Consider the following 27082-nt stretch of genomic DNA (forward strand, 5'->3'; position numbering starts at 1 on the left):
TGTGAACTTACGTTGGGGTCGAAATATCCTGTCCATCATGCAGTTGAATGTAGCCGGGGCATTGGTAAGGCCAAAAGGCATTACCAAGAATTCATACAATCCAAAAGCTGTCCTAAATGCAGTCTTATGGACATCCTGGAGTACCACACGAATCTGGTGATAACCACTCTTCAAATCTATACGGCTGAAACAAGCCGAACCATCAAGCTTATCCAAGATGTCATCTATGCGTGGGATTGGAAACCTGTTCTTGATGGTGAGCTTGTTTAGAGCTCGATAATCCACGTACATGCGGAAAGATCCATCCTTCTTTTGCACAAGAAGCAGTGAAGCACGGGAGAACAAAAGGGTGAGGAGCTTGTCTGAACCAAACCCTTTTCTAAGAGCTCATTAACCTGCTTCATAATCTCCTCTTGTTGTGCGGCACTCACACGATATGCGGGCTTGTTAGGTGGGGAACTACTTGGCACAAGATCTATGCGATGACTCTCAGGCCTCTCAGGTGGTAGTTCTCCTGGCAATGCATCGACAAAATAATCTTTACACGCATTAAGGAAATTTAGCCTATCTTGAGTCAATACATCCACATTCACATTACTATGTTCAATTTTGTCACGAACAAAAACTAAGTACGCGGAAAGACTCTTTTTCATTGCCTTATTAATTTGGATGTGAGATACAACTGGGATGGAATCCCCTTCCTTGACCGCATCAATAACATGCATGCGGCCTCTATGCATAAATGTGATCCTGTTGGTTTTATACTCTTTGTGAGGTTCAAGCCGATGATGCCAAGGCTTGCCAAGTAATACATCACATCCATTGAGTGGGGCAATCAAGAAATGCTCACGATCCAAATAACTCTATATATGAATGCACAACTTTCCAATAAGAGGCGTGACCTGCACCTCTTTGCCCACAAAAGCTGCCTCTGCTTCAATTTGGGGTCCCATGTCCCCAATCTCTATACCCAAGGCGGCTGCCATCTGTGTAGAGATGAAATTATCTGTTGCACAATCATCAAACATGAATAGAGCGGGTTGATGCTTGATTTGTCCCCAAGCTTTGCATACCACTCTCTCTTTGCCATCATGCTTAGTGGTACCCTGCACATCGGGTATGGCATGCACATTTGCCTTTGGTGGCTTGTCCTCATGCTTTTGCTTGCGAGTAGGGCATTGCCTAAACATGTGCTCTTTACTATCACAAGAAAAGCATTTCCCCTCTTTGGCATATTACTCCCTTTGCTCGAGGGCAAGCCAAATTTGTTCTTCTTTGATGCAGTGTCTTTGGGGCTGTCCACCTTTTTGCAGGTTTGGGACAGCTCTCTCTTTGCCCTTGGAACCTCCCTGATCTTGCTTAATTTTAAGCACCAATTGCTCCGTAGCAAGAGCAGATGCTATGAGTTGCTGAAGAGTGTGTTTCGGGTGCAATTCAATGCCCGAACGATAAGCTGGTTGCAATTTAGAGCGAAACTTCCTCTTTCTTTCATCCTCGGAGAGTTGCATAAAGGGAGTTACCTCAAGCAACACTTTCCAAAACTTATTGACATACTGTTGCATGCTTTCATTATTTTTTTGCTCAAGTCTATCCCACTTTTGGGTGAGAGTTTGCTCCGCATTAGGAGGCAAGAATTGGGCATAAAATCTTCCCTTAAACTCTTTCCAAGTGCAAGTGGGATCTTTGGTGGTCTTTTTAGTGATCCACCAATGGGAAGCTGTCCCCTTCAAGAACATCCTTACATGACGAATTTTGGACTTCTTAGTGAAGTCCTCATCACTGAAAGCAATATCAAACTGTGCCACAAAAGCTAGCACCTTAGAGGCATCATACTCTCCATGAAAGGCATCAAATTTCACGGACTTGTCCCTTGCCTTGAACTCCTTGAGCTTCTTCAGATGTGGTACATGTTCTTCTCTTTTTCTCTTCCCCTTATCCAACGGGACAGCCCTCTCTGCATGGGCTTCATGGGCAACCAAAGATGTTTCAAGAGGCATGATGGCATGTGCATTATGAATCTGTGGCCCCGATGCATGTGACCTCCCCAAATGATGCAATGTCTCACCACGAGAACTCTCAATGGGCAACCAAAGATGTTTCAAGAGGCATGATGGCATGTGCATTATGAATTTGTGGCCCCGATGCATGTGACCTCCCCAAATGATGCAATGTCTCACCACGAGAACTCTCAATGGGCAAAGTCTTTCGGCTTGCATGCCGACCACTCTCTCCATGCACAAGGCCACCATGTCACCCACTAGCTCCAACATGCACATACTTGTTGCCTTCTGTCCCATGAGGAGTAGATGCATGGCGAGAAGTGACCGATACCTCTTCCTTGTGTATAAAATACCTCAACCGTTGAGATGCTGGGTCTCCCTGCTTCAAACGAGGTGGATTCTTGAATACTAGCTCTCCATCCTCTCCTTCCTTGAGATCACCCTTGCGGATGAGATAAGAGAGTGCTAACTCCCTTGGCTTCTTGCCCACTTCACGAGCCATGGACTCAGTGTTGCAATGAAACGCGTTTCATTCCATCTGAATGAAACAAAACGTTTCATAAACGTTTCATTGGAATGAAACGCGTTTTTTTCATGCTGCATGGGAAAACCTATGTTTTTCTACATACTGAACAGGACAAGTGCAAACCAGGCATTGTCATCGTGAGCCCCTATCTTGGGACGAGTCACCGTTGTACCACCAAGGGTTCGTCAGTCAGTCATGCACGTTCCGCACACGTTAGTGGTCATGCTTGCCGCACAAGATTGTAACCCTCTTGTATGATGCATGATGTATGATGTCTAGGCATCCTGGCACTTATTGGACTATATAGTCGGGTGTTGGGAGCCCATTTAAGTGTCTAGGCCTGTATGAATCTAAATTTAATTGTACTAGTGACACCAAGATAGGGGATATGGATACGTGCAAGCCATGGGCTGTGGGCAGCCCATTGGCCACCCAAAAAGGGGGCCACGGACAAGTCCGGGGCGAAGATTGGTAGGCACCCAGAAGAGGGGCCTTATGAGGGCTTGTGTGGGCCTAGCCAACCTTAAGGGCAGGTCTGGTAGGTTAGCCAGGCCAGCCCTTATAAGAGGTCCTGTGGTCCCTTTTGGACAATCTCATGCACTGCAAGACCACCAGCTCAAACAGTGAGAGGCAGCCTTTGGGCAAGAATGCAAGCAGCAGAGGTCAATACAGGGTGGCCTGCAGCAAGGGCTCAGGCACTCCATCCCGCCTCCCTGTAGAAGAAAACCCAAGCATCAGACCTTGTCCAGCAGAGCATCCAACCAGGCCGGCCAGATCAGCCTCTCCCTCCTGTGAATCTGCAAGTTAAGGTCTGTCGTGTGGGCTACAGACAGCCCAAATCATTCCCACATACAGCTACAACAATACAAAGTAAGTACACTTCGCTTGGGGGCCCTTAAGAGGGGCCCAATACTCTGTACTGTCTTCTCTCTCGCCTTTTCTATCTTGCTTTGTACTAAGCAAGTCAAAAGTTCCTTTAAGCTTCCGCATGTTACAGTGTACCCAACACTAAAAACATGAGAATAGAATCTCTTTTAAGATGGGAAGAGAGACTTCTTTTGTGTGAAGGCTATACATGTGAAGCCACATGGGTGGTATGGGATCTTAATCTTACTATGAGGAGTGCCACCTGGTTGGCCAAGCCTTTGGATCAGGGGCACTGGGTGGCTGGGTGGTGATCATCCAACTTGTCACTGTGCGGTGATGATATTCACATGATCTCATTCAAACAGGGTGTACTTGGCAAAAGCTTAGCCTAGTTCTTGTTTTAGAAGCTTTCCGAAGTAGCTTGTTTAAAACATTATTGAGATTGTTTGTAGTTGGCATGTGGGAGGCCTTGAGAATGGATAACTTTTGTCTTGTTGGCAGCTAGCCAAGATGCATCCTTGTATATTGGGTAAGTGTTTGTATGGAAGTCTCTTGTTATGAAGGCTTGGAGTGGCGATATCTACATTGAATTCAGTAAACTTAGGCTTCACTTTTGTGGCAGCTCATCTTTCCAAATGTAAAAAGTGAGACTTTGGAACCAAAAAAACACTCGTTTAGACCATGTGCATGCAACAAACTTATGTCCACAATAGATTGACTATAGTTTTCTTGCTCATTCAGGGGAGAGGCTGACATAAGTTTACTTGCTCATTTGAATGCAGGGGAAGTGGTGCTAGAGCAAAGCCCATATGTGACTGTTTTGAATGCAGACATGGACAAAAGATGTGATGGTTGTTATAAAGAAGGCTTTAATTTTAAACGATGCTCATCTTGCAAGGCTGTCCGATATTGCAGCATCTCATGCCAGGTAAATGTTGATATTTATTTTAGTTCTAAATCCTAACATTGTTGTTTGAGGTGCTGTAGAGTAGGTACAGAATATGACCAAATCAGCTTCGTTGTTTGAGGTGCTGTAGAGTAGGTACAGAATATGACCAAATCAGCTTCGTTGTATCATAACCTTTTGACGAGTTTTTGATAATTTTATGTTATCAACAAATCCATCCATAAACATTGAGACATTGAATTTCCAACTGTATTGAACTTTGAATATTCAATGTCTATGATAGAAGGGCGGGCAGGAACGAGGTAAGACAGCTCTTGCAGACAGTGATAAACTAATTTTTACATGTATTTTCTTGAATTATACCTGGTTCGATGGAGGTGGAATAGGAACTGAGATGCTGCGCTCTGGAGCTGCACCCTCTCTCTTCACCTCCCTCCCACCCACCCTTCACCTACCTGCCTAGGCTGCCTTCCGCCATCCTGCCTCTCCCACCTCTCCTGCCTTCCCCTCGCCTCCCTTCTCCTTGCTTTCTGAATTTTCCTCCCGCCTTTTCCTTGCCTCCTGCCTTCCCGCCTTCCTTCTCCCGCCTTCCTTCTTTCCCGCCTCTCCTGCTGCCCCTTTCAGAGTACGGAAAAAGTTAGTATTCAATTTGGCCTTCCGGCTGTGATTGGCATTATGGCAATATTTGAATAGGAAACAAAACAAATCCTTATCAGCTGGATGTATTGCGCTCACCCTGCCTGCTCTCAGGTACGGGATTGGCTTTTGGCAGCTCTCCCCACTGAGCTGACTGAGCATTGAGATTTTAGTGATCTAGCATTCGTTCGTATTAGTCCTTAGTGAATGAATGCTATGTGCACCTTAGGTGAAACCGGTCTCTGGTAGAAACCAAAGTGCGGTAGACTAGCAGTCACCCTTCCACTTGTAGTCCAGATATTAAAACAAATTTAATTTGGAGCTAGAGTGCCCCAAATCTGAAATAAAACCGACACCTGTTGGCCCCAAAGCTTGGCGCCCCTTCCGGTATTTCTTTATTCAAATTCAAAAAGATTATAAAGCTGAATACAACAAAACCAGCCAGGAGTATACACCTGTATGTCCAATCTGGCAGCCCACAATACCTCTTAGCACAGAGGATTCACACACAGATCTGTGTCCCACAAAAGCAACACTCTGTGTTCCCCTCTGATCAGCCAAGACCATTCAGCAGGACAACCTTGAGCACACATCTGGCATATCTCATGTACATGGTTCCACAACTCAGCACAAACATACATCCACTACCCAATCTCTGTTTCCACCCTTTCAATCTGCCATACCCCTCCTCTCACAAGGGGCTAGATAGCACAACTCTGCAGCAGACATAAGCCAATGGAAAGAAAGATAGATGGACAAGTTCAGAGCTTACCAAATCAGCTCGTGGTTCTGCAATCGAGAAGCCAATCGTACCAGTCTGTACTTGCCTTCTTGCAACCACTTGTCTGATGTACCAAATAAGCTCTGATACAGCATTGCCTGCAACAACTGTCTATATAGTCTCTACGCCTGCAGCTGCTGCCACATGTACTTACTGGACAGTACAGTCATTAACACTCTGCACCTGTCCGTACAGGTCTTCAGCGCCTGACTGAATCTGTCCATACAGAACTGTACGAACTGTGCTGCGCACGCCTGAATTAGCATGTTCACCTGCTGTACCCGACTGTACCAGTTGGTATAGTTCTGTACCTGCAACCAGCCGCCTGTGTCAGTAGTCGTACAGCCGCCTGTACCTGCTGTATGGCTCCCAGACAGCTTCACCTGCACCAGCCAATCACAGAGCAGCAATCGCCTGGACCAGCGCTGCCTGTACTTGCAGCCGGCTGTACCTGTAGTAGTCGTACACTGTACCTGCTGTCGTACAGATCTGTACGGGCAGTCTTCACAGAGCTGTACGGCCTGTCTAAATCAGCTTGCTCTTCTCACACACAGCAGCCCCAAAACAGTCGACCAGCCCTCTTCTCTTTGCCTCCACGCATGAGCTTGCACGACTCCCCAAAAGCTAGAGAGAGAGAGATGAGAGAGGCGTGTAACTCCAAAAGTGGAGTGGCCTCTCTCCAAAATTGTCCTAGGGTCCTAACTTTAATAAACATTAAAGTTCCCTAGGGGCCACGTTCTTGTTCCCCCCTTCACACCTGGAGATGTCCACACATCATTATCTCTGTCCGGGCACCCCAAATGTGAATCATTTAATATTTTTGCTCAGCAACCACCATGCCCACACTCGTGCTGTTCCATTTTCACAGGGTCATGACATACCCCCCTCTTGAAAAATGGCAAGCGTCCTCGATTGCATTCTGGTGATATAGCAGAATATTCAGAGTGAAATATACAATATGGCAAGATCAGCGTCCCAATCTCTCTAGGCCATGAACATGTATCAACATTCACTACAAACCAATGGCGTAGTAGTAGTCCAAGTTGTATACCACTGTGAACCATACATAACCACAACATCCCATGTGACTAGTACACATATATCATAGAAGTCCCATAAACAGATGTACTGTCAGCCCCCATCAGTACCTTCGGGTGAGATAAAAACTGCACCAAGCGACCTCTAGATGTCATCTGAGTCTGTCTGTATCAAGGGAGTGGAGGTGCTACCCCCCTCTTGAGCATTAGGCAATGCTCCAGACCCATGCTCTGCTGAACCTGAATGAGCCACAACAAGAGTCGGCTCTAACTCAAAGGCATCGAGATAAAACTGCAAAACCTGAGGTGAATCTGTTAAGTCACCTTCCTCCATCCACTTCGCATCCATCGGTTAATAGTTCTTGAACTTCACAAGATAGCGACGGGAAACTTTACCTCGTACCTTTCTTTCTTTATGTGCCAGTATCTGCTCTGGAATAAGAACCTCATCAAGTTCCACAACTTCCGGCTGAGCCTCATCTGATACATCCTCGGGCACATCCCCACGAAAAGGTCTAAGGAGACTCGCGTGAAAAGCAGAGCTTCAAACGATAGGCTACCTCACCAATCTTTTCCAATACCTGAAAAGGCCCATAATAACGCATGCTCAACTTAGGGAATAAGCGCTCTTTACCCTTCATCTTCTTGAGTCTAGCCTTTTCGAAGCGCAGAAGAACCCAATCACCCAATGCAAACTCTAAAACACGTCTGTGACGGTCTGCGGCTTTTTTTTGCTTTTGCTGAGTTTTCTGGAGTGCCAACTTAACTCTCCGATAAGCTTCATCCATGTTTTCCACATACTGATCAGCCTCAAAGATCTTATCCTTTGTATGCAAAATGGGTGGTACCTTCTTCCCTCCTTCCACAATCTCAAAAGGCACCTTGCCTGTCAAGGTATGTACAGTGTTGTTATATGCAAACTCCACCAAAGGAAGATATTTTTCCCATTGTTGCTTGTGCTCTGACACATAACATTTAAGAAGATCCAACACTGTAGAGTTAGCCTCTTCTGACTGACCATCTGTTTGTGGATGAAATGACGATGAAAACTTGAGAGTTGTACCCATGTTGTCAAACAACCCTCTCCAGAACAAACTCGTCATCCGTGGATCACGTTCACTAATGATAGACGTAGGCAAGCGATGATACTTGAAGATGTTCGCCATGAACAACTTCATCATATGATCTACTTTGATCGTCTTACGCACGGGAATGAAATGAGCCTGCTTACTGAACCTGCATATGATAGTCCAAATGCCATCATTGCCCGTTTGTGTCCGTGGAAGATCAAATATAAAATCCATGGCAATGCTCTCCCAAGGTCTATCTGGAATAGGTAAAGGCTGTAATAATCCTAGTGTCTTTTGACGGTCAAACTTTACCTTTTGACATACGATGCATTGCCTCACAAAGGCATCAACATCTCTTCTCAAGGTTGGCCAATAAAAGAAAGTCTCCATTGCTTTTACCGTGGCGTCAATACCTCTATGACCTGCATACGGTGGAGCATGACTTTCAATCATAACCTTGAGTCGCAATGGCCTGGTAACACACAGTCTGCGATGCATCAATAAAAACCCATCTCTGAGAGTGTAATGCTCATGCCGCTGACCCTCAGACATACGATCATACAACCTTTCAAAATCCTCATCGTGGGCATACTGCTCTTTCATTTCATCAAGCTCATGATGATAAGCAAGTGAAACTGCAGAGACCTGTGGCTTGCGTGACAAAGCATCTGCCACTACATTCTTTTTGCCTTCCACATGCACAATCTGGAAGTGAAATATAGACAAAAAGTTTGCCCAACGCATATGCTTCTCTGAAAGCTTAGTTTGCGTGAGGAAATAACGCAAAGTCTGAGCAGCTCCCCCTTCCTTATAATCCTTCGCCTTTCCCATAGGCGTTAGATTATTGTATGGAAGTGGCTTCGCAAGATTGCTGCCCCCAATATTCATGCCCATCATAGGGTCAACATTACCCATTCCCACACCTGGCATGCCATACATTCCAGCCATGTTTCCAAACATACCATTATGCATACCTGGCTGCATGCCACCATACATATTTGCTTGCATTCCAGGGTGCATGCCCCCAAACATATTTCCTTGCATACCGGACTGCATACCACCATACATATTCCCCTGCATACCAGGCTGAAAATTTGCTCCAAAAGGCCCTGGCATACCCATGCCTCCCTGAGGATAACCCCCAATCATGGATTGGAACACAGAGCCACCACCAAAATAACCTGGATGCATAGTTTGTTGAGGAATAGATGGCTGTCCATAGAAGGAACTCTCAGAGTTAGCACCAAAAGCATGTTACATGTTCGGAAACTGTCCAAAAGATGGATCAAGGTGGGATGGCACCACTATGACCCTGAGGAAGGTTCTTAGAATGCACCTTCTTCTTCTTCTTTTCGGACTCTGTACGGGATCTCATAAATTCAGCAAACTTCTCACTTTGTGTGAGCTGCATAAACACATCCATAACACCAGCCTGCCATACCCCTCCTCTCACAAGGGGCCAGATAGCACAACTTTGCAGCAGCAGACATAAGCCAATGGAAAGAAAGATAGATGGACAAGTTCAGAGCTTACTAAATCAGCTCGTGGTTCTGCAAATCGAGAAGCCAGTCGTACCAGTCTGTACTTGCCTTCTTGCAACCACTTGTCTGATGTACCAAATAAGCTCTGATATAGCATTGCCTACAACTGTCTGTACAGTCTCTACGCCTGCAGCTGCTGCCACATGTACTTACTGGACAGTACAGTCATTAACACTCTGCACCTGTCCGTACAGGTCTTCAGCGCCCGACTTAATCTGTCCATACAGAACTGTACGGACTGTGCTGCGCACGCCTGAATTAGCCTGTTCACCTGCTGTACTCGATTGTACCATCTGGTATAGTTCTGTACCTGCAACCAGCCGCCTGTGTCCGCAGTCGTACAGCTGCCTATACCTGCTGAACGGCTCCCAGACAGCTTCACCTGCACCAGCCAATCACAGAGCAGCAATCGCCTGGCCAGCGCCGCCTGTACTTGCAGCTGGCTGTACCTGCAGTAGTCCTACACTGTACCTGCTGTCGTACAGATCTGTACGGGCAGTCTTCACAAAGCTGTACGGCCTGTCTAAATCAGCTTGCTCTTCTCACATACAGCAGCCAAAAACAGTCGACGAGCCCTCTTCTCTTTGCCGCCACGCATGAGCTTGCACAACTCCCCAAAAAGCTAGAGAGAGAGAGATGAGAGAGGCGTGTAACTCCAAAAGTGGAGTGGCCTCTCTCCAAAATTGTCCTAGGGCCCCAACTTTAATAAACATTAAAGTTCCCTAGGGGCCACTAAGGCCTAGGGGCAACCCATGAATAAAACATTAAAACATTAATGTTCTTGTTCCCCCCTTCACACCTGGAGATGTCCACACATCATTATCTCTGTCCGGGCACCCCAAATGTTAATCATTTAATATTTTTGCTCAGCAACCACCATGCCCACACTTGTGCTGTTCCATTTTCACAGGGTCATGACATTAGGGATAGAAGTTCTAAGGTCATAAGGTCTCCAATTACCATGGTTAACTAGTTTAGGCATGGTAGGTAGCACCCTTGATTGTGGAGTCACTTTATGGTGAGTTTGGTGAGACAATCAGAGGAAGGTGGAGGAATCCTAGGGAGCTTAAGCGCTTATCTCTAGGAAATCTATATAAAGAGTTCTCTACACTCATTGTGAGTGATGAGAGGAATCTTTGTATTTGCTTAGTGCAACTTACCATTTGTTGACAATATACTTGGTGGATCCTTTGTGGGCAAAAGGCTTTCTTCTCTTGCATTCAGGTAATATGGTATTCATTGCTTATCATTTCTATTCATGTGATGTCTATTGGTTAGTCTTTCATATGCTTGGTGCATCTATTCATTTATCACAATAGCATTGTGTATGTTTATGGGTGAGATTGTTTATGCTTCACAATCTAAGTGATTAACCATCATTAGCATTGCATCCTCATCTCCTATTTTCTAACATGGTATCAGAGTCTCCCTACGTGGGAGCTTTCTCTATGTGAGAAAGTGTGTGGTCTTTCATAATTGATCTGTTCATCGAACTCTCTTGAAGCATTTAATCAAGCTCTAATCACACTCTTTGTGGGTATAATCACATCCATTGATGTGAGCCTTCTTATCATCTTAGTGAGTAATATTACCTTTGTGAACATCATCATGTTGTGCATATGCTTTCCCCCCATACTTGTGTGAGTGACATACATGAGATTGAGAGAGGGAAGAGCTTTGTTTGATTCTCATTTTTGGGCACAAAAGAGTGAGAGGAGAGAAAAACTGTGTGACCATCTCTATGTGAGATAAGGCTAAATGAATAAAGCATTGAGAGAGAAGGAGCAGCAAGCAAGTATTAAGTTGGGGATTTCTTTCAAGGCCATCATCAATAACTGAGGTTCTGTTTTGAAGCTCAAGATCAACATCAGTGTGAAACTACACCCTGTTTGGAGGCCTTCATTGCATCTTTGTGGGCACCTTCTTCAATCAATTAGTTAGGGCTTCTGTAGTCTAGCTCAGGGCAACTCGTGTGAAGCTAAAATCTGTACAGATAGTATTCAAAATTACTATCATTCATGTGACATTGGCATAGAGGTTCTCTTGCTTTGTTGAGCAGAGAAGAAAGGCATATTTGAGGCCTTCGACGGCGCAATGTCAAAGGGCTTCTGAGGTACTTTGTGTGGCGACCCGGCTTAGTAGAAAATTTGACAAGAAACGCCGCCTGTGTGAGCATACAACAGCGTTTTCTGCCGATTGGTTCTGCTGATGTTTCCTACAAAGAACCAGTGCTATTTAGAGCACCAATTAAATTCTAATCAGTGAGTAATCAGCGGAGTTTTCAACGTTTCCCTTTGGCGCACCTGAAGGCGGTCCTGCTCCACTAAATCAGCATCGATTCAGCTCCGATTTCTTGGAGAAATTGGTCTCCATCAAGCGGCACACTTTCCTCCTCCATTTTAGGAGGGAAACTGCATTTTTTAAAAATTACCTTGGTGATTAATTTTTTTATATAAGGTTTAGAAGGTTACAAGGTATTCCACACATTCCTTGTGATTATTCCTTGGTACATTTACATTACATGTGCACATCACATTGAGGAAAGAATGCATGTCTTGGTGACAACATCATTTTTGTATCATGCTCTCATTCTATAAAGAGCAAATAACATCATTCTGAGTGAGGAGTGCAAAATCATACCTAGGTTTATGCATACTCAAACCAATGCACAACTCAAGACATCTAAGGTTTCTCATAAAATTAAAAAGGAAAAGGCACTGACCCACTACTAGCATCTAGCACAATCCCTTAAATTCTCAGAGCTTGTGTGACTCAAATGCATTTATTTGGGGAAGGTCAATTTTGACTTTGTAGTGTGTCTATCACTTTGTGTGAACTTGGATAGAGTTTCTACTGTTGCATCTCTATGTGTGAGGGATCATATGATTGTACAAGATTCTGTTATCGATAAAGGATCTTACTTATCACTGTGTGTGAGTTGATATAGTGCTGCATTATGTCTAACTCATCAAGTATCACTATGGACACCTCTTGGAGAAATCTGAGAAGTTTGATGGTTCCAAATACCATACATGGAGCATCAAGATGCAGATGGGATTAGTAGATCGAGAACTCTGGGGGCCATAGTCAATGGCACAAAAAGAAAGCCTTACAGGGATCCTGACAGTATCAGTAAGTGGACGAGTAATGACTAAAAGGCATTATCATTTATCATTCGTGGGTTAGCAGATAACCAAATTCATCAAGTGAGCTCCTCCAAGAGCTCTCATGAAGGATGGATCCGCCTTAGATCCATATTTAGCCAAGTTAATGCAGTAGCAAGGATGTTTCTTCGAAAGAAGCTATATAGGCTTGAAACGGATGACATGGAGACAATAACTAACTATATGAACAATGTCAGGAGTTTAATAGATCAGCTCAGTGGAGCTGGGGTTACCATTGATAAAGAGGAAGCAGTCTTTATCTTACTTGCTAGTATGCTTGATGCCTATGAGCAATGTGTGTCTGCTCTTGCCATCCAAACTTACATGATCTTGGCATCAGTTGCCTCATCTTTGATCCTTGAAGAAACTAGGATGGAAGCCAAGAAGACTTCCAAGGAATCCACCTCACAGGTTCAAGTGGAATCGGCTCTCATCATGGATGAGAAGAAGAAGAAGAAGTTTCTCAGGACTTGCTATTACTGCAAGAAAAAGGGACATGAAGCCAAGGTTTGTTTCAAGAAGAAGCGGAATGAGGAGGACAAAAAGAAAGAAGACAAGCTTGGGAGCAGTCATCATGAGGCTAATGTGGCTAGTGATACACTTGTTTAAAGCTTTGTGCTACTTATATTTTTAAGGTCTGTGTGAGACTCATTGTAACCCTCTTGACTACACACCCTGTAACATACCCATCTTCACTAATAAAGAAATGTCCATGTAATTATGAGTTTTTATGGTATAAAAATCAATGATTTTATTATTTGAGTCATTTCTACTTAGAATCTCCAAATTCTGAGCCCAAATTTGGAATCTGCGCGCGATTTTACCCTAATATAGGATTTTACAGCATCCAAAACGGACACCGGATCAAGCCTATACGCAAATTTCAGTCATTTTAGTTAAAAAACGGCGACCTTTAAACCTTAATAAATGCACGACCGGGCGTCCGATTGACGAACGGTCTGAACCCCTAAGACCAAGAGAACCTCCTAGACAAAAAAATTTTGCGCCCCTCCGGGCGGTCCGGCACGCAAATCGAGGTGGTCGCCCCAAATTTGGATACCCCGTCCCAAAATTTGGTCCGTACACACTTACTAGGACGCCCGTACGATGGCCGCCCAAGAACCAAAGGACGGCTGCCCACTATGTAGTCCACACGTACCCTTACGTGGACTGTCACCAATTGGCCGACCATTTGGTCCATCTCCAGTTTTTGCGTCTCGTTCACTTGAGGCCAGGCCAGTGTGTCATGTGAAGAGGCCAGTATTTTGCTGACATGGACGGGAGCCAGACTGGTGCCACCCGTGTGTTAGCAGGATGGTGTCGTATGAACGGGAGCCAGACCAGTGCCACCCGTGTATGACCTGGACTGTGTTCGATCCATGGGATTGTCACGCCATGGAAGAGCCAGTATTCGTGCCGTGTTTTGCCTATGGGACTGTCACACCATAGGGAGACTCGTGCCTGGAACTGTGTCTTATCTATGGGACTGTCACTCCATACGAAGACCAGGTTTTTATGTTTTATGTCGTGCCAGTTTTGTGCCGACAGATATTTTGTACTTGTTCCATGAACGGGAGATATGTCCATGTTACTATTTGCACATGCACACATATTTTGCATGTTTGAAACTGTTTTTGCATGACATGTATTTGTGTGTTTGCCTGTTTGACGTGTTACTTACTGAGCGGGGACGCCTGCCAGTGAGTCGTGAAGTCTGCTCTGTATTCTAACGAGTTTTAGTGCATGTGAACAAGTGGTAAGTATGTTGCACATGTAGTTTTTAATATTTAATTCTAACCCTTTATTTTATAAGGTTAGGTGTTTACACTTATTTAAAAGTGGGCACCCCCTTTGGGCACCCACTTTGGGGCCAAGGTGGGGAGCCCCACTTTTAAGTGAGTGTGGGGGTGGGCATGGTCACCTACCCCCACTAATCCCCCACATGCATGCGTGGGTATCACCAAAGTTAACTCCACTATAATTTTATTAAAAAAGACTTCCTCCTTCAAGCGTGAGGATCCATCGCATCTTTTTGGCGTTGATTTCATCACCCGGTGATCACCTACGTTTGCTGTCGAATCAGCTGCTCCACCACCCATATCCTCCAGCCGGCTGCTCCTCCAATAGGCGGCTGCCTTCCCTGCACAACGATTGCTGCAGTGCTCTTTGCTGCTGGCTGCGCCTACCTCTCTACAGGTGGCTGAGTGCTCTTTGCTGCTGGCTGCGCCTGCCTCTACAGGTGGCTGAGTGTTGTTGCAGGCAACTGTTTGCTCCACGCTGCTCTCTCTCCCAGGCGGCTGGCTGTACTGTACTACAGGCAGGCTGCTCACCTCACATACAAGCAACTTCACCTTGACTGCTGGCGGCTGCTTCTCCTTTCCCAGCCAGGCGCCCATCACATGCTCTGCCTACACAGAGTTGGCTGCCTCCATCTGAAGGCCATGCCTCACTCAACTGCTCCTCTCCTGCAGGCAACTGTGCCATCTCAACAAAGGGGTTGCTCTTACTGTCCAGCAGGCTGCAAGTGACTGTGCACTCCTTCTCCAATCAGGCAAGAGGTTGTGCACTCCATCTCCAATCAGCAGCCAGGTCTTTCTCTCCTCCCTTGCAAGTGGATGTTTCTCTCACTCACAGCAGGCGGCTGTGCCCTTTGTGGTGGAACTTGTCTTGGTGATTCTACACGAGGCAACTATTACTTTAACAAGGGTGGCTTCATCTTCTACACAAACACCACGAGTATGGGTTTTCTATCAACCATCTACAAGTAAGTGATTTTTCAGATTTGAGTAAAGTATTTTATGTTTAAATCTGATAAAGGATTCATCCCGCTCGGCCAACACCCGTTCGGTGCCGGGTTGTCCAAGCTATATTGGCAAACCTCGGTCCAAAGGTGCTGAGATCGGGAGAGCCAGGCGTTAGTACGAGAGCGCCTGTTTGTGCGTGGTCTCGGAACACCAGTGAGGCGCTCTCCGCGGAGTCCAGTGAAAGCACAGGACTGTAGCGATTGGACCACACTAGTGGTCGTTCTGCTTCGAGCTTCTACATCGAAATTCGAGCCTATTTGTTTGGTACTGTTTTCATATGTACATGGACATTATCTGGTTCTTGGAACCCATGGAGCATTGTATTTATTAAATACTCCCAATAAATATATCATATATTGAGGGGGGGTCGGCCCGTTCCGGCCCCAGTGCTGGTGTCCATCTTTCCATTTCATTTCATTTAAATTTCAAGTTGTTTTAAGTTGTCCATTTCAAATTTGTGGTTTTAAAGTTGTGCTATTAAGCGTGTGGGTGTCCAACGGAGTCTTTCCCACTTGACGGGTTCGGTTTCATGGACACCCATGCTGTCCCAGACCAGATAAGGTACATGCGTACCACTCCTTTCCTGGACAACCGACACCGTACCTTTCCCCTAGACCCATGCAGGCCACTGATCCATAGCCTTTGACGGTACACCGTCCTTTCGTCCTTGCTCTGCGCAGCGCCCGCACCCTCACCCCTCAGCTATATAAACCCCCGGGGTGCTCCACAGACGGCACACATCTCTGTGCTGTGTATGCCCTGTTGTACCGTCGTCCGTACCGCCGTCTGTCCCTGTGCAGCGTACTTGCTGTAGTACAGCCGCCCCTTGCAGCCACCCTCTCACACCCCCTCATTTGCCTCTTTTCAGATAAGCTAAATTTCCTCCATCCCCCGCTCCCTTAGAGGCAGTGTCCTTAACTCTTCCCCCCCACCTCCCCTCCCCGGTGTGAATAGACTTACAGCAGCCCTCTCAGCCCTCCTCCACGTTTTTGCCCTTAAGGACATCTCGCAATCCTCCCCCCCTCCCCCCCCCCCCCCCCCCCCCCCAAAATTGCGTAGACTTTAATAAAGGTTTTTTACCTTAAGAAAGGGTTCGTGCGCCATATTCTTTTGCTCATGCGGTGAGCAAACGGGCTCAGAATTCAGATCCGACTGAAGCGTTTCGATCGCAGCAGCGAGCTCTACAAGGCGACGCCTAAGATGGCCTCTTCTCGGAGACGTCAAAATATTACCTCAAGAGGAGCGGGCAATAACGAGACGAGGGAAGATGCTCCCAATGCGGCTCCAGCCCTCCCTTTTCAAGCTCCTCAAGGAAATGGTGGCCAGGTTAGCTTGGTTAATTTTTAAAAGAAGAGAATTTCCTTAAATTAGTGTTAATGAATGGTATCTTTTCCTTTTAAAATGACAACATAAAAATTGTATGAAGTTACGAATTATGTGATGCTGTATTCAAATTGTTATCTTCACGAATTGTGAATGCTATAGTTAATAAATTGCATTGAAGTTGTTATCTTTAGAATTCAAGATTTTTTTTTTTGGCTTCAACGCTAACTCCGTTCCGTGCTTGTGTAGCCGGGCGGCGTCGTTAGCAAAGCCCGGGAATGGCCCAAGGTATCCCTCATACCATTGGGAGAATAAGGATCGCCGATTGAGGCGAGAGATTATGAGGTTGCCTAGTTCTGAGGGCCTAGGCTAGTGCGGTAAATAAGGCCACCCTAGTGTGCAGACATCCCTTTGAGGGGCGGGAGAATCAAGCGATGGAGCCTGATAGGGCGACATGCCGGCTTGAGTCCTCGCTAGCGGCCGACGATGAGGTGTATGGTCCCGTAGGATTTTGCCCAGCATGTAGAGGTTGGAAGGCCGAATTCTAGATCATCGGCAGTATGAGCGCACCTCCCAGGGCAAAACCACTGGCATCAATTACTACCTCAAAGGGTAGAGAGAAATTTGGCAACTTCAGAATGGGATTGGAAGAGAGCCGGTTTGGCTTGTATGAAATTGGTTCATGTATAAACTTTTTATATAAATATATCTTGCCTTTGGTATGATTGCATTGTGTAAAAAGGCTGTTTTAACGAACCTTGTGAAAAAGGGCCTTAATCAAGGAATATGTTTATTTATGTCAAACAATGTGGTAGGATTAATTAGAAAACAAATTGATGCGTAAGTAGGGTGGAAAGTGGGAGGATAGAATACTCCGACGGTACTATCCTATGGACGGGTGGAAACGATTAGTCGGGTAGCTTTCCAACAGATTAAGAGAAAGCCCTACGCTAGATAATTAGGTTCTTGGGCAACTCTATTCTAGAAGACTAGGCCAGGGGCTGTGCCTTGCATAAGATGAGGAAAAAAGCGTTGTCTCTAGAAATCAAGTCTAGTAGTTGCCCAATTTATGATCAATTGCTCTATGGGTGATTTGATGTTTAGAAAAATCACGCTTCCCCTGCGGGATAGAGCTAGGTCATACCTATAAATCGTATCCTTGAATCTCTACAGGGTCAAGGTGTCGATGAATAGGAAATTTTTCCCAATATAAGACTTAGTGGACTATCTTAAGTGTTTCTCCCATTTTTGAAGGGAGGAACCTTACAATTGGTATCAGAGCCGATCTTAGCTCCTAGGAATTGTCATTTAAGGATTGTTTTGCAACGAATGTTTTACCTAACATAATGCTAATTAGTAAAAACATCCTACTAAAACAAATAAGTTGAATTGATGTTTGAATGATTGTAGGAAGAGGAAGATGCCTACTCCAAGTTTCTAGTTTTCCAATGCATCTTCGAGACTGCCTGTCACTCCTCGAATTTTGAGTTCCGCGACACCATGGTGCAGATATTAGAGAAGATGTCCCTCCCTCATTTCTCTCGTATTCAAAGAGGATGGGGTAGAGATTTCTGGAGTCGTGGGCCGAGATACTTCTTCATCCGAGCAGATCAAATTGGGAACCTTACCACCGATCTAAAGCGGATTCGTTGGATTGAGAAGTTGAAGATGATCCGTTGATTTTGGTTCGTCGGTACCCCCAGGGCCGACACCTCGGTAACTATAGATGGGGTTCGCATACCTCAGGATCGTTGGGTGTATGACCAAGTGATGCAGATCTTACCTGCTGATAGAGCAGCTGTGTTGGGATCTACCCCAATCCAGAGTCTACCACCCTTACCATCAGTTTTTAGAGTCTTAGAAACTACAGCGGAACCCCCATATTTCACATATGTGGACCGCTCTACCCTTATGTCATAGTCAAGCCTAGGAAATTCCCTTGATGTCAAATAAGACTAATTATATTAGTCTCAGATCTTTGTAATAAAACCTGTTCTTGTAAATGTTTGGAAATAAAATAATTTCAATGTTTTACTCTCCAAAAATAAGCGTTGTGCAAATATGAATCTTGTAATCTTAAAATTGTTTTTACAATGATGGCTAGGACGACCACCCTCCACTTCCCAATGCGCTTTACACCGATACCCAGGAGAAGAAGCTCCTGCTCAAGCAAATGCAACCTCCCTCCTTTAAAGGAGAAGGTTCAAAGGTTGAGAAGGATGCTGAAGTTTGGATTGAGGCGATGGACGATTATTTCTCTGCTGCCGGTACTGGAGTAGCAAATCAGTCTATGCTTGCACGGTTTCGCCTCGTCGGAGATGCTAAGCTCTGGTGGAAACAGTGGTGCCGTGACAAGGAGGTCACCGAGCATTCTCAAACGTGGGAAGACATCAAGCAGGTAGTGAACGAAAGATATCTTCCCCCATCCATGAATCCATAAAGATGAACGAATTTTTTAGTCTTAGGCAGTGCAGCTTAACTCTTGAGGACTACTATTCCAAATTTATCACCCTTCGGAAGTATGCCCCAGCTATGACTACTTCCCAACAAGTGGCTCGTTTCTGTCAAGGGCTAAATGAACCCTTAGATTCCCGCCTTGAAGCAATGAGGCCAAGCACATTACAGGATGCTCTCATATGAGCAAAGCCCCTTGTGAAAGAAATGAAGGCTAACAAACCGAAGAATCAAAAGAGATCTTACCCTGAGGCAAATCTTAAAGATCAACCCTACAAGAAACCTCAACAGAATTTCCCCTACTACAATAGAGGGCGACAAGGCAACTCTTCTGTCCCCCGCTCGTATGCTGCTTCTTCCAGAGAAGGCCCTCTGTGTTTTGAGTGCAATGAGCCGGGACACTTTAGAGCCAACTGTCCCAAGATGGCAACATCATTTCCCCAAGGTAGCAGAGGAAATCAAGGCCGTGGAACCCGTATCCACCAAGGTGCAAGAGGCAGTGGCCGTGGCAGAGGCCGCGGAGGAACAGTTGCTAGGACTGCCTGTGTTATAAGTGAAGAACCGACCTTGGAAACGGCTGAAGAAGAGCGCGCCACCGTCCATGCGGCAGTAGAACACCAAGGTCCGAATAAACAATTTGGTGTAATCCAAACCCCCGCCACTCATCACGGTAAGCCATTTCAGCTTTTGATTGATTGTGGTAGTACCCATTCATTCCTTTCTCCTAGGTGCTTGCAAAAATTAAACTTGAGTCAAAAAACAGCTAGAAGAATGATTGTAGAGTTAGCCAGTGGGAAAGAAGTAGTATCTCGCCACTCTATAGGGAACCTTGATTTTGAGCTAGGTAATGAGCAAACTCATGGCCACTTTAGAGTCTTGCCACTAGGAATTTATGATGGAATTCTTCGGATGGATTGGTTAATTGCAAACAAAGCTAGCATTCATTGTAACCAGGGGAGTATCACTTTTGAAAATGAGCATGGCCAAGTAATATCTGTTCAGGGGATAACAGGGAAACCTAAATCTAGGGTAGTCAAGGCAAAACATCTTCTCAAGGGAACACGTAAGGGTTAGCAAGTTTTCTTAGTCAAACTCAACAAAGTCATTGAACCTAGTATGGAGACAGAACCCTCTTGGCTCCAAGAATTCTCTGACATCTTCCCTGACGTGCTTACAGGGTTACCGCCTCCTCGAGAAGTCGATCATGAAATCGAGGTGATCCCTGGAGCTCAACCCGTCTCAAAAACTCCCTATAAAATGTTCCTTCCTGAAGCCATTGAACTTAAGGAGCAACTTTCCCAACTCATTGAACAAGGATTTGTACGCCCCAGTAGCTCTCCTTGGGGAGCACCTGTTCTTTTCCAAAAAAAGAAGGACGGACTCTCCGCCTCTGCATAGATTATCGAGGGCTAAATCAAGTCACTGTCAAGAATAAGTATCCTATCCCTCGCATTGACGAACTTCTTGACAGGCTTCATGGGGCCAAAGTCTTCTCAAAAATAGATTTGAGGTCTGGTTACTATCAGATCAAAGTCAAGGAAGCAGATATACCCAAAACAGCCTTCAATACCCGTTATGGCCACTATGAGTTTACTGTAATGTCATTCGGGTTAACCAATGCTCCTGCAACCTTCAACCGCCTAATGGAAGATATATTCCGTCCTTACTTGGATGAATTTGTGCTTGTTTTCTTTGATGACATCTTAATCTACTCCAAATCAATGGAAGAGCATGAGGAGCATGTGCGTAGAGTTCTGCAATTGTTGCGCAGACACAAACTCTATGCCAAGAAAAGCAAATGTACCTTCTTTACTCATCAAATTGAGTATCTTGGATTTATCGTCTCCAAAGATGGCATCTCAGTAGACCCCGCCAAGGTCAAGGATATTCTAGAATGGCCACCCCCTAAATCAGTTCGTGAAGTTCGTGGGTTTTTGGGAATCACGGGTTGGTATAGGATTTTTATCAAAGATTATGCCTTGGTAGCTGCACCTCTGACGGATCTTCTTAAGAAGGATTGCAAAATAGTGTGGCTACCAATCCATCAAAACAGCTTTGATCAGCTGAAGGTCATTATTACGTCTGCCCCAGTCTTAAAGCTTCCTGATTTCTCCAAAGAATTTGAAGTGGTTACCGATGCTAGTAGTCTAGCACTTGGTGGTGTCTTAGGCCAAGAAGGAAGACCAGTTGCTTATACTTCCCGCAAACTGAAGCAATGTGAAGCAAATTATGCCACCCATGATTTGGAACTCTTAGCAGTTGTTCATTGCCTCAAATTATGGAGACATTATCTCTTGGGAGGCAAATTCCAGCTTGTAACTGACCACAAAAGTCTAAAGTGGATCTTCACCCAGCCTAATCTCAACATGCGGCAAAGGACATGGATTGAAATTCTACAAGAATATGATTTCGACATCAAATTCCGCCCTGGGAAAGATAATGTGGTAGCAGATGCACTTAGCCGCAATTCTTTCTTGAGTGCTATTTCAATGCCAAATAATCCCATTCTGGTCAAGATGGAAGAAGTCTCATCTCATGATCCAGATTATCAGAGGATGATAAAGTTAGTAGAAGAAGGGGGACATTCAGAGAAAGAGAAGAATCTAATCAAAGGATACTCCACTCACGAAGGAAGCCTCTACTTCAATCACAAGCTATGTATCCCTAAGGATCCTGCTTTAAAGAAACTAATCCTCCATGAAGCTCATGATAGTCCTGGTGTGCAGGACACCCAGGCTATGCAAAAACATTAAATGCTGTAAGAAGGAGCTTTCATTGGGCAGGCTTGAAAAATGATGTCCTTCGGTACTTGAAGCAATGTCTCTCATGCCAAAGGATCAAAGCTGAAAGAGTCAAGATGCCTGGAAAACTTCAACCCTTAGATATTCCCCAAATGAAGTGGGAGTGCATTAGTATGGATTTTGTCACAAGTCTCCCCACTGTTCAAGGAGGATATGACTCCATTCTGGTAGTAGTGGACTTACTTACCAAAGTAGCTCACCTTATACGAGCGAAGAAGACCTTCAAAGCTTCTGATGTTGCTCGAATATTCATCAAGGAAGTCCTCAAACTTCATGGTCTCCCAAAAAGGATAGTAAGTGATCGGGATTTTGACTTCACTTCAAAGTTCTGGCAGTCTTTATTTCAAGCCCTGGGAACTCAACTTTGCTTTAGCACAGCTTATCATCCAGAGACCGATGGCCAGACTGAGAGAGTCAATCAAGTAATTGAAGACATTCTCAGAGCATACTGTGGACGGGAACCAAGAAGGTGGATTCAATACCTTCCTCTGGTAGAATTTGCCTACAATGCATCTTATCATCAAAGCATAGGAATGTCACCATTCAAGGCACTCTATGGGCAAGAATGCCTGTCTCCTCTAAATTTCTCTGATCCAACCATAAGAGTTGAGGCATCCAGGAAAATGCTCGAAGAAATGGAGGAACAAACCAAGGCAATCCAAAAGGATATTAAAGCTGCCCAAGATCGACAAAAGCATTATGCTGACAACAAGAGGTCTGAAAGGATCTTCAAGGAAGGAGACAGAGTTCTTCTACGAGTGCGACCCAAACGAAGTTCTCTATCACTTGGGAAATATAAGAAGCTCAGCCCTAGGTATTGTGGTCCCTATACAGTTATCAAGTGTCTAGGTAAAAGTGCCTATAAACTCCAACTCCCAGCCCATATCAAAGTCCATAATGTATTTCATGTAAGTTTGTTAAAACCATATGTCCCAAGTCTCGATCATATTCTTGATGATGAACAAGTTGTAATCCCTACTCAAGGAGTCCTTGAATTACAGCCCAGTAGCATCATAGATTCTAGGGAAAGGCAACTCCGAAATAGAACTCTTGTAGAACATCTAGTACAGTGGAAAGATTACCCTGAAGAGGATGCAACTTGGGAAGATGAAGCTACACTCTTAAAGGATTATCCCGAATTCATGACGAGATGAGGACATCTCGATTTCTTTAAGGGGGGAAGGATGTAACATACCCATCTTCACTAATAAAGAAATGTCCATATAATTATGAGTTTTTATGGTATAAAAATCAATGATTTTATTATTTGAGTCATTTCTACTTAGAATCTTCTAATTCTGAGCCCACATTTGGAATCTGCGCGTGATTTTACCCTAATATAGGATTTTACAGCATCCAAAACGGACACCTGATCAAGCCTATACGCAAATTTCAGTCATTTTAGTTAAAAAACGGCGACCTTTAAACCTTAATAAATGCACGACCGGGCGTCCGATTGACGAACGGTCTGAACCCCTACGACCAGGAGAACCTCCCGGACAAAAAAAATTTTCGCCCCCCGGGGCGGTCCGGTACGCAAATCGAGACGGGCGTCCCAAATTTTGGTATCCCACCCCAAAATTTGGTCCGTACACACTTACTAGGACGCCCGTACGATGGCCGCCCAAGAACCAAAGGACGGCCGCCCACTATGTGGTCCACACCTACCCTTACGTGGACACCTATGCTGTCCCAGACCAGATAAGGTACATGCGTACCACTCCTTTCCTGGACAACCGACACCGTACCTTTCTCCTAGACCCATGCAGGCCACTGATCCATACCCTTTGACGGTACACCGTCCTTTCGTCCTTGCTTTGCGCAGCGCCTGCGCCCTTACCCCTCAGCTATATAAACCCTCGGGGTGCTCCACAGACGGCACGCATCTCTGTGCTGCGTATGCCCTGTTGTACCGTCGTCCATACCGCCGTCTGTCCCTGTGCAGCGTACTTGCTGTAGTACAGCCGCCCCTTGCAGCCACCCTCTCACACCCCCTTATTTGCCTCTTTTCAGATAAGCTAAATTTCCTTCATCCCCCTCTCCCTTAGAGGTAGTGTCCTTAACTCTTCCCCTCCCCCCCCGGTGTGAATAGACTTACAGCAGCCTTGTCAATCCTCCTCCACGTTTTTGCCCTTAAGGACATCTCACAATTCTCCCCGCCCCCCCCCCCGGGCGTATTTGCGTAGACTTTAATAAGGGTTTTTTGCCTTAAGAAAGGGTTCGTGCGCCATATTCTTTTGCTCATGCGGTGAGCAAACGGGCTCAGAATTCAGATCCGACTGAAGCGTTTCGATCGCAGCAGCGAGCTCTACAAGGCGACGCCTAAGATGGCCTCTACTCGAAGACGTCGAAATATTGCCTCAAGAGGAGCGCGCAATAACGAGATGAGGGAAGATGCTCCCAATGCGGCTCCAGCCCTCCCTTTTCAAGCTCCTCAAGGACATGGTGGCCAGGTTAGCTTGGTTAATTTTTAAAAGAAGAGAATTTCCTTAAATTAGTGTTAATGAATGGTATCTTTTCCTTTTAAAATGACAACATAAAAATTGTATGAAGTTACGAATTATGTGATGCTGTATTCAAATTGTTATCTTCACGAATTGTGAATGCTATAGTTAATAAATTGCATTGAAGTTGTTATCTTTAGAATTCAAGATTTTTTTTTTTGGCTTCAACGCTAACTCCGTTCCGTGCTTGTGTAGCCGGGCGGCGTCGTTAGCAAAGCCCGGGAATGGCCCAAGGTATCCCTCATACCATTGGGAGAATAAGGATCGCCGATTGAGGCGAGAGATTATGAGGCTGTCTAGTTCTGAGGGCCCAGGCTAGTGCGGTAAATAAGGCCACCCTAGTGTGTAGACATCCCTTTGAGGGGCGGGAGGATCAAGCGATGGAGCCTGAGAGGGCGACAGGCCGGCTTGAGTCCTTGCCAGTGGCCGACGATGAGGTGTATGGTCCTGCAGGGTTTTGCCCAGCATGTAGAGGCTGGAAGGCCGAATTCTAGATCATCGGCAGTATAAGAATAAGAGAGCCGGTTTGGCTTGTATGAAATTGGTTCATGTATAAACTTTTTATATAAATATATCTTGTCTTTGGTATGATTGCATTGTGTAAAAAGGCTGTTTTAACGAACCTTGAGAAAAAGGGCCTTAATCAAGGAATATGTTTATTTATGTCAAACAGTGTGGTAGGATTAATTAAAAAACAAATTGATGCATGAGTAGGGTGGAAAGTGGGAGGATAGAATACCCCAACGGTACTATCCTATGGACGGGTGGACCTGATTAGTTGGGTAGCTTTCCAACAGATTAAGAGAAAGCCCTACGCTAGATAATTAGGTTCTTGGGCAACTCTATTCTAGAAGACTAGGCCAGCGGCTGTGCCTTGCATAAGATGAGGAAAAAAGCGTTGTCTCTAGAAATCAAGTCTAGTAGTTGCCCAATTTATGGTCAATTGCCGTATGGGTGATTTGATGTTTAGAAAAATCACGCTCCCCCTGCGGGATAGAGCTAGGTCATACCTATAAATCGTATCCTTGAATCTCTACAGGGTCAAGGTGTCGATGAATAGGAAATTTTTCCCAAGATAAGACTTAGTGGACTATCTTAAGTGTTTCTCCCTTTTTTGAAGGGAGGAACCTTACACACCCTGCGTAGTATGGATGTAGATCAAGAGAGGGTGTTGAGATTTTAGTGATCTAGCATCCATGAGTATTAGTCCTTAGTGGATAAATACTATGTGCATCTTAGGGATAGAAGTTCTAAGGTCATAAGGTCTCCAATTACCATGGTTAACTAGTGTAGGCATGGTAGGTAGCACCCTTGATTGTGGAGTCACTTTATGGTGAGTCTGGTGATATAATAAGGGGGAAGGTGAAGGAATCCTAGAGAGCTTAAGTGCTTACCTCTAGGAAATCTATATAAAGAGTTCTCTACACTCATTGTGAGTGATGAGAGGAGTCTTTGTATTTGCTTAGTGCAACTTGCCATTGGTTGGCAATATACTTGGTGGATCCTTTGTAGGCAAAAGTCTTTCTTCTCTTGCATTAAGGTAATCATGGTATTCATTGCTTATCATTTCTATTCATGATGTCTACTGTTTAATCTTTCATATGCTTGGTGCATCTATTCACTTATCACAATAGCTTTGTGTATGTTTGTGGGTGAGATTGTTTATGATTCACAATCTAAGTGATTAATCATCATTAGAATTGCATTCTTATCTTCTATTTTCTAACACAGGGGAGGAGGAAATATGATGTGAACTATATCCCACTTGCGAGGAATCTACATTAGAATCGTCAAGAGTGGCATAAGGGTGGGGATGTTCCACGTCCGGGATAGGAGGTGGGGTTCCATGACTCCTACCATCGCTAACCATCACCCAACGTCAGGCTAGCTGCTTGGGTGTTGGAGTAGCCGGAGGTGGATAGTTGCATTCCTTACTCGTACTCATCCGATTGGTACTTTGAATATGTACCTTACTGGTATCACACTTTCCGTACCTGTACTTCAAAAAGTTTAAAGTGACTAGACACTAATATACTACTAGTGAATACATGGTATGCAGTTTGATGTCGAGGAGCTGAAGTGTTGCAAACAGGAGCATGCTGAGGAGAGTGACGTAGTACGTGATGAGTAGGATGAAATATATAGACAACTTCACCTAGAGTTTGAGGGCATTGATAGACAAGTCACTCAAGCTTAGTCTTGAGCTCTCATGACCCTTTCCTCACTTCTTTAGCTCAACAGAGTGGTCCTTCCACCTCTAAAGGCACCAAGGTGTATACCCATGGTGCACGTTCGAGAGGGAGAGCCACCAGAGCAACCGGTAGAGGCGATCCAGAGCACTAGATGCAGATTCTTCCAGAGGAGAGACTTGGACTCTCTACCATTGTTGAGGAGATACTAGGTACTGATGTACCAGGTGATGTGGTGGAGCGGGAGCCGCTGTATGATGTTGATGGGAATCTCCTCATAAATGGAGACTACTCATCATCCTTATCTGTAGGCTTGGATGATGATGAGTGAGTGGTGACACATGAGACTTGATTTATTAGCCAGTGGCCTTGTGATGACTGGTCGCTCTTACTAGTTAGTAGTTAGCATATCATATCAATATTTATTTCAGTAGTGATCACTGACTAGTCACATATTCAGCTTGTAGCTACTAGCGGC

The 27082-nt window shown here is 45.0% G+C and overlaps 1 protein-coding gene across 4 annotated transcripts in view; it reads left to right on the forward strand.

Annotated features, from left to right (window-relative positions):
* Window positions 1–27082, forward strand: part of LOC147642383 (histone-lysine N-methyltransferase ASHR1-like) — a 113427-nt gene that overhangs the window by 15547 nt on the left and 70798 nt on the right. For all 4 annotated transcript variants that reach the window (XM_086805755.1, XM_086805767.1, XM_086805761.1 and 1 more), the window contains exon 2: window positions 4176–4321. In XM_086805755.1, the coding sequence (XP_086661881.1) occupies window positions 4176–4321 (146 nt within the window). The remainder of the gene's footprint in view (window positions 1–4175; window positions 4322–27082) is intronic.

Source organism: Cibotium barometz, chromosome 1, assembly GCF_041138505.1.
Source record: "Cibotium barometz isolate CiBa-2024 chromosome 1, ASM4113850v1, whole genome shotgun sequence".
NCBI classification, from domain to species: Eukaryota; Viridiplantae; Streptophyta; class Polypodiopsida; order Cyatheales; family Cibotiaceae; genus Cibotium; species Cibotium barometz.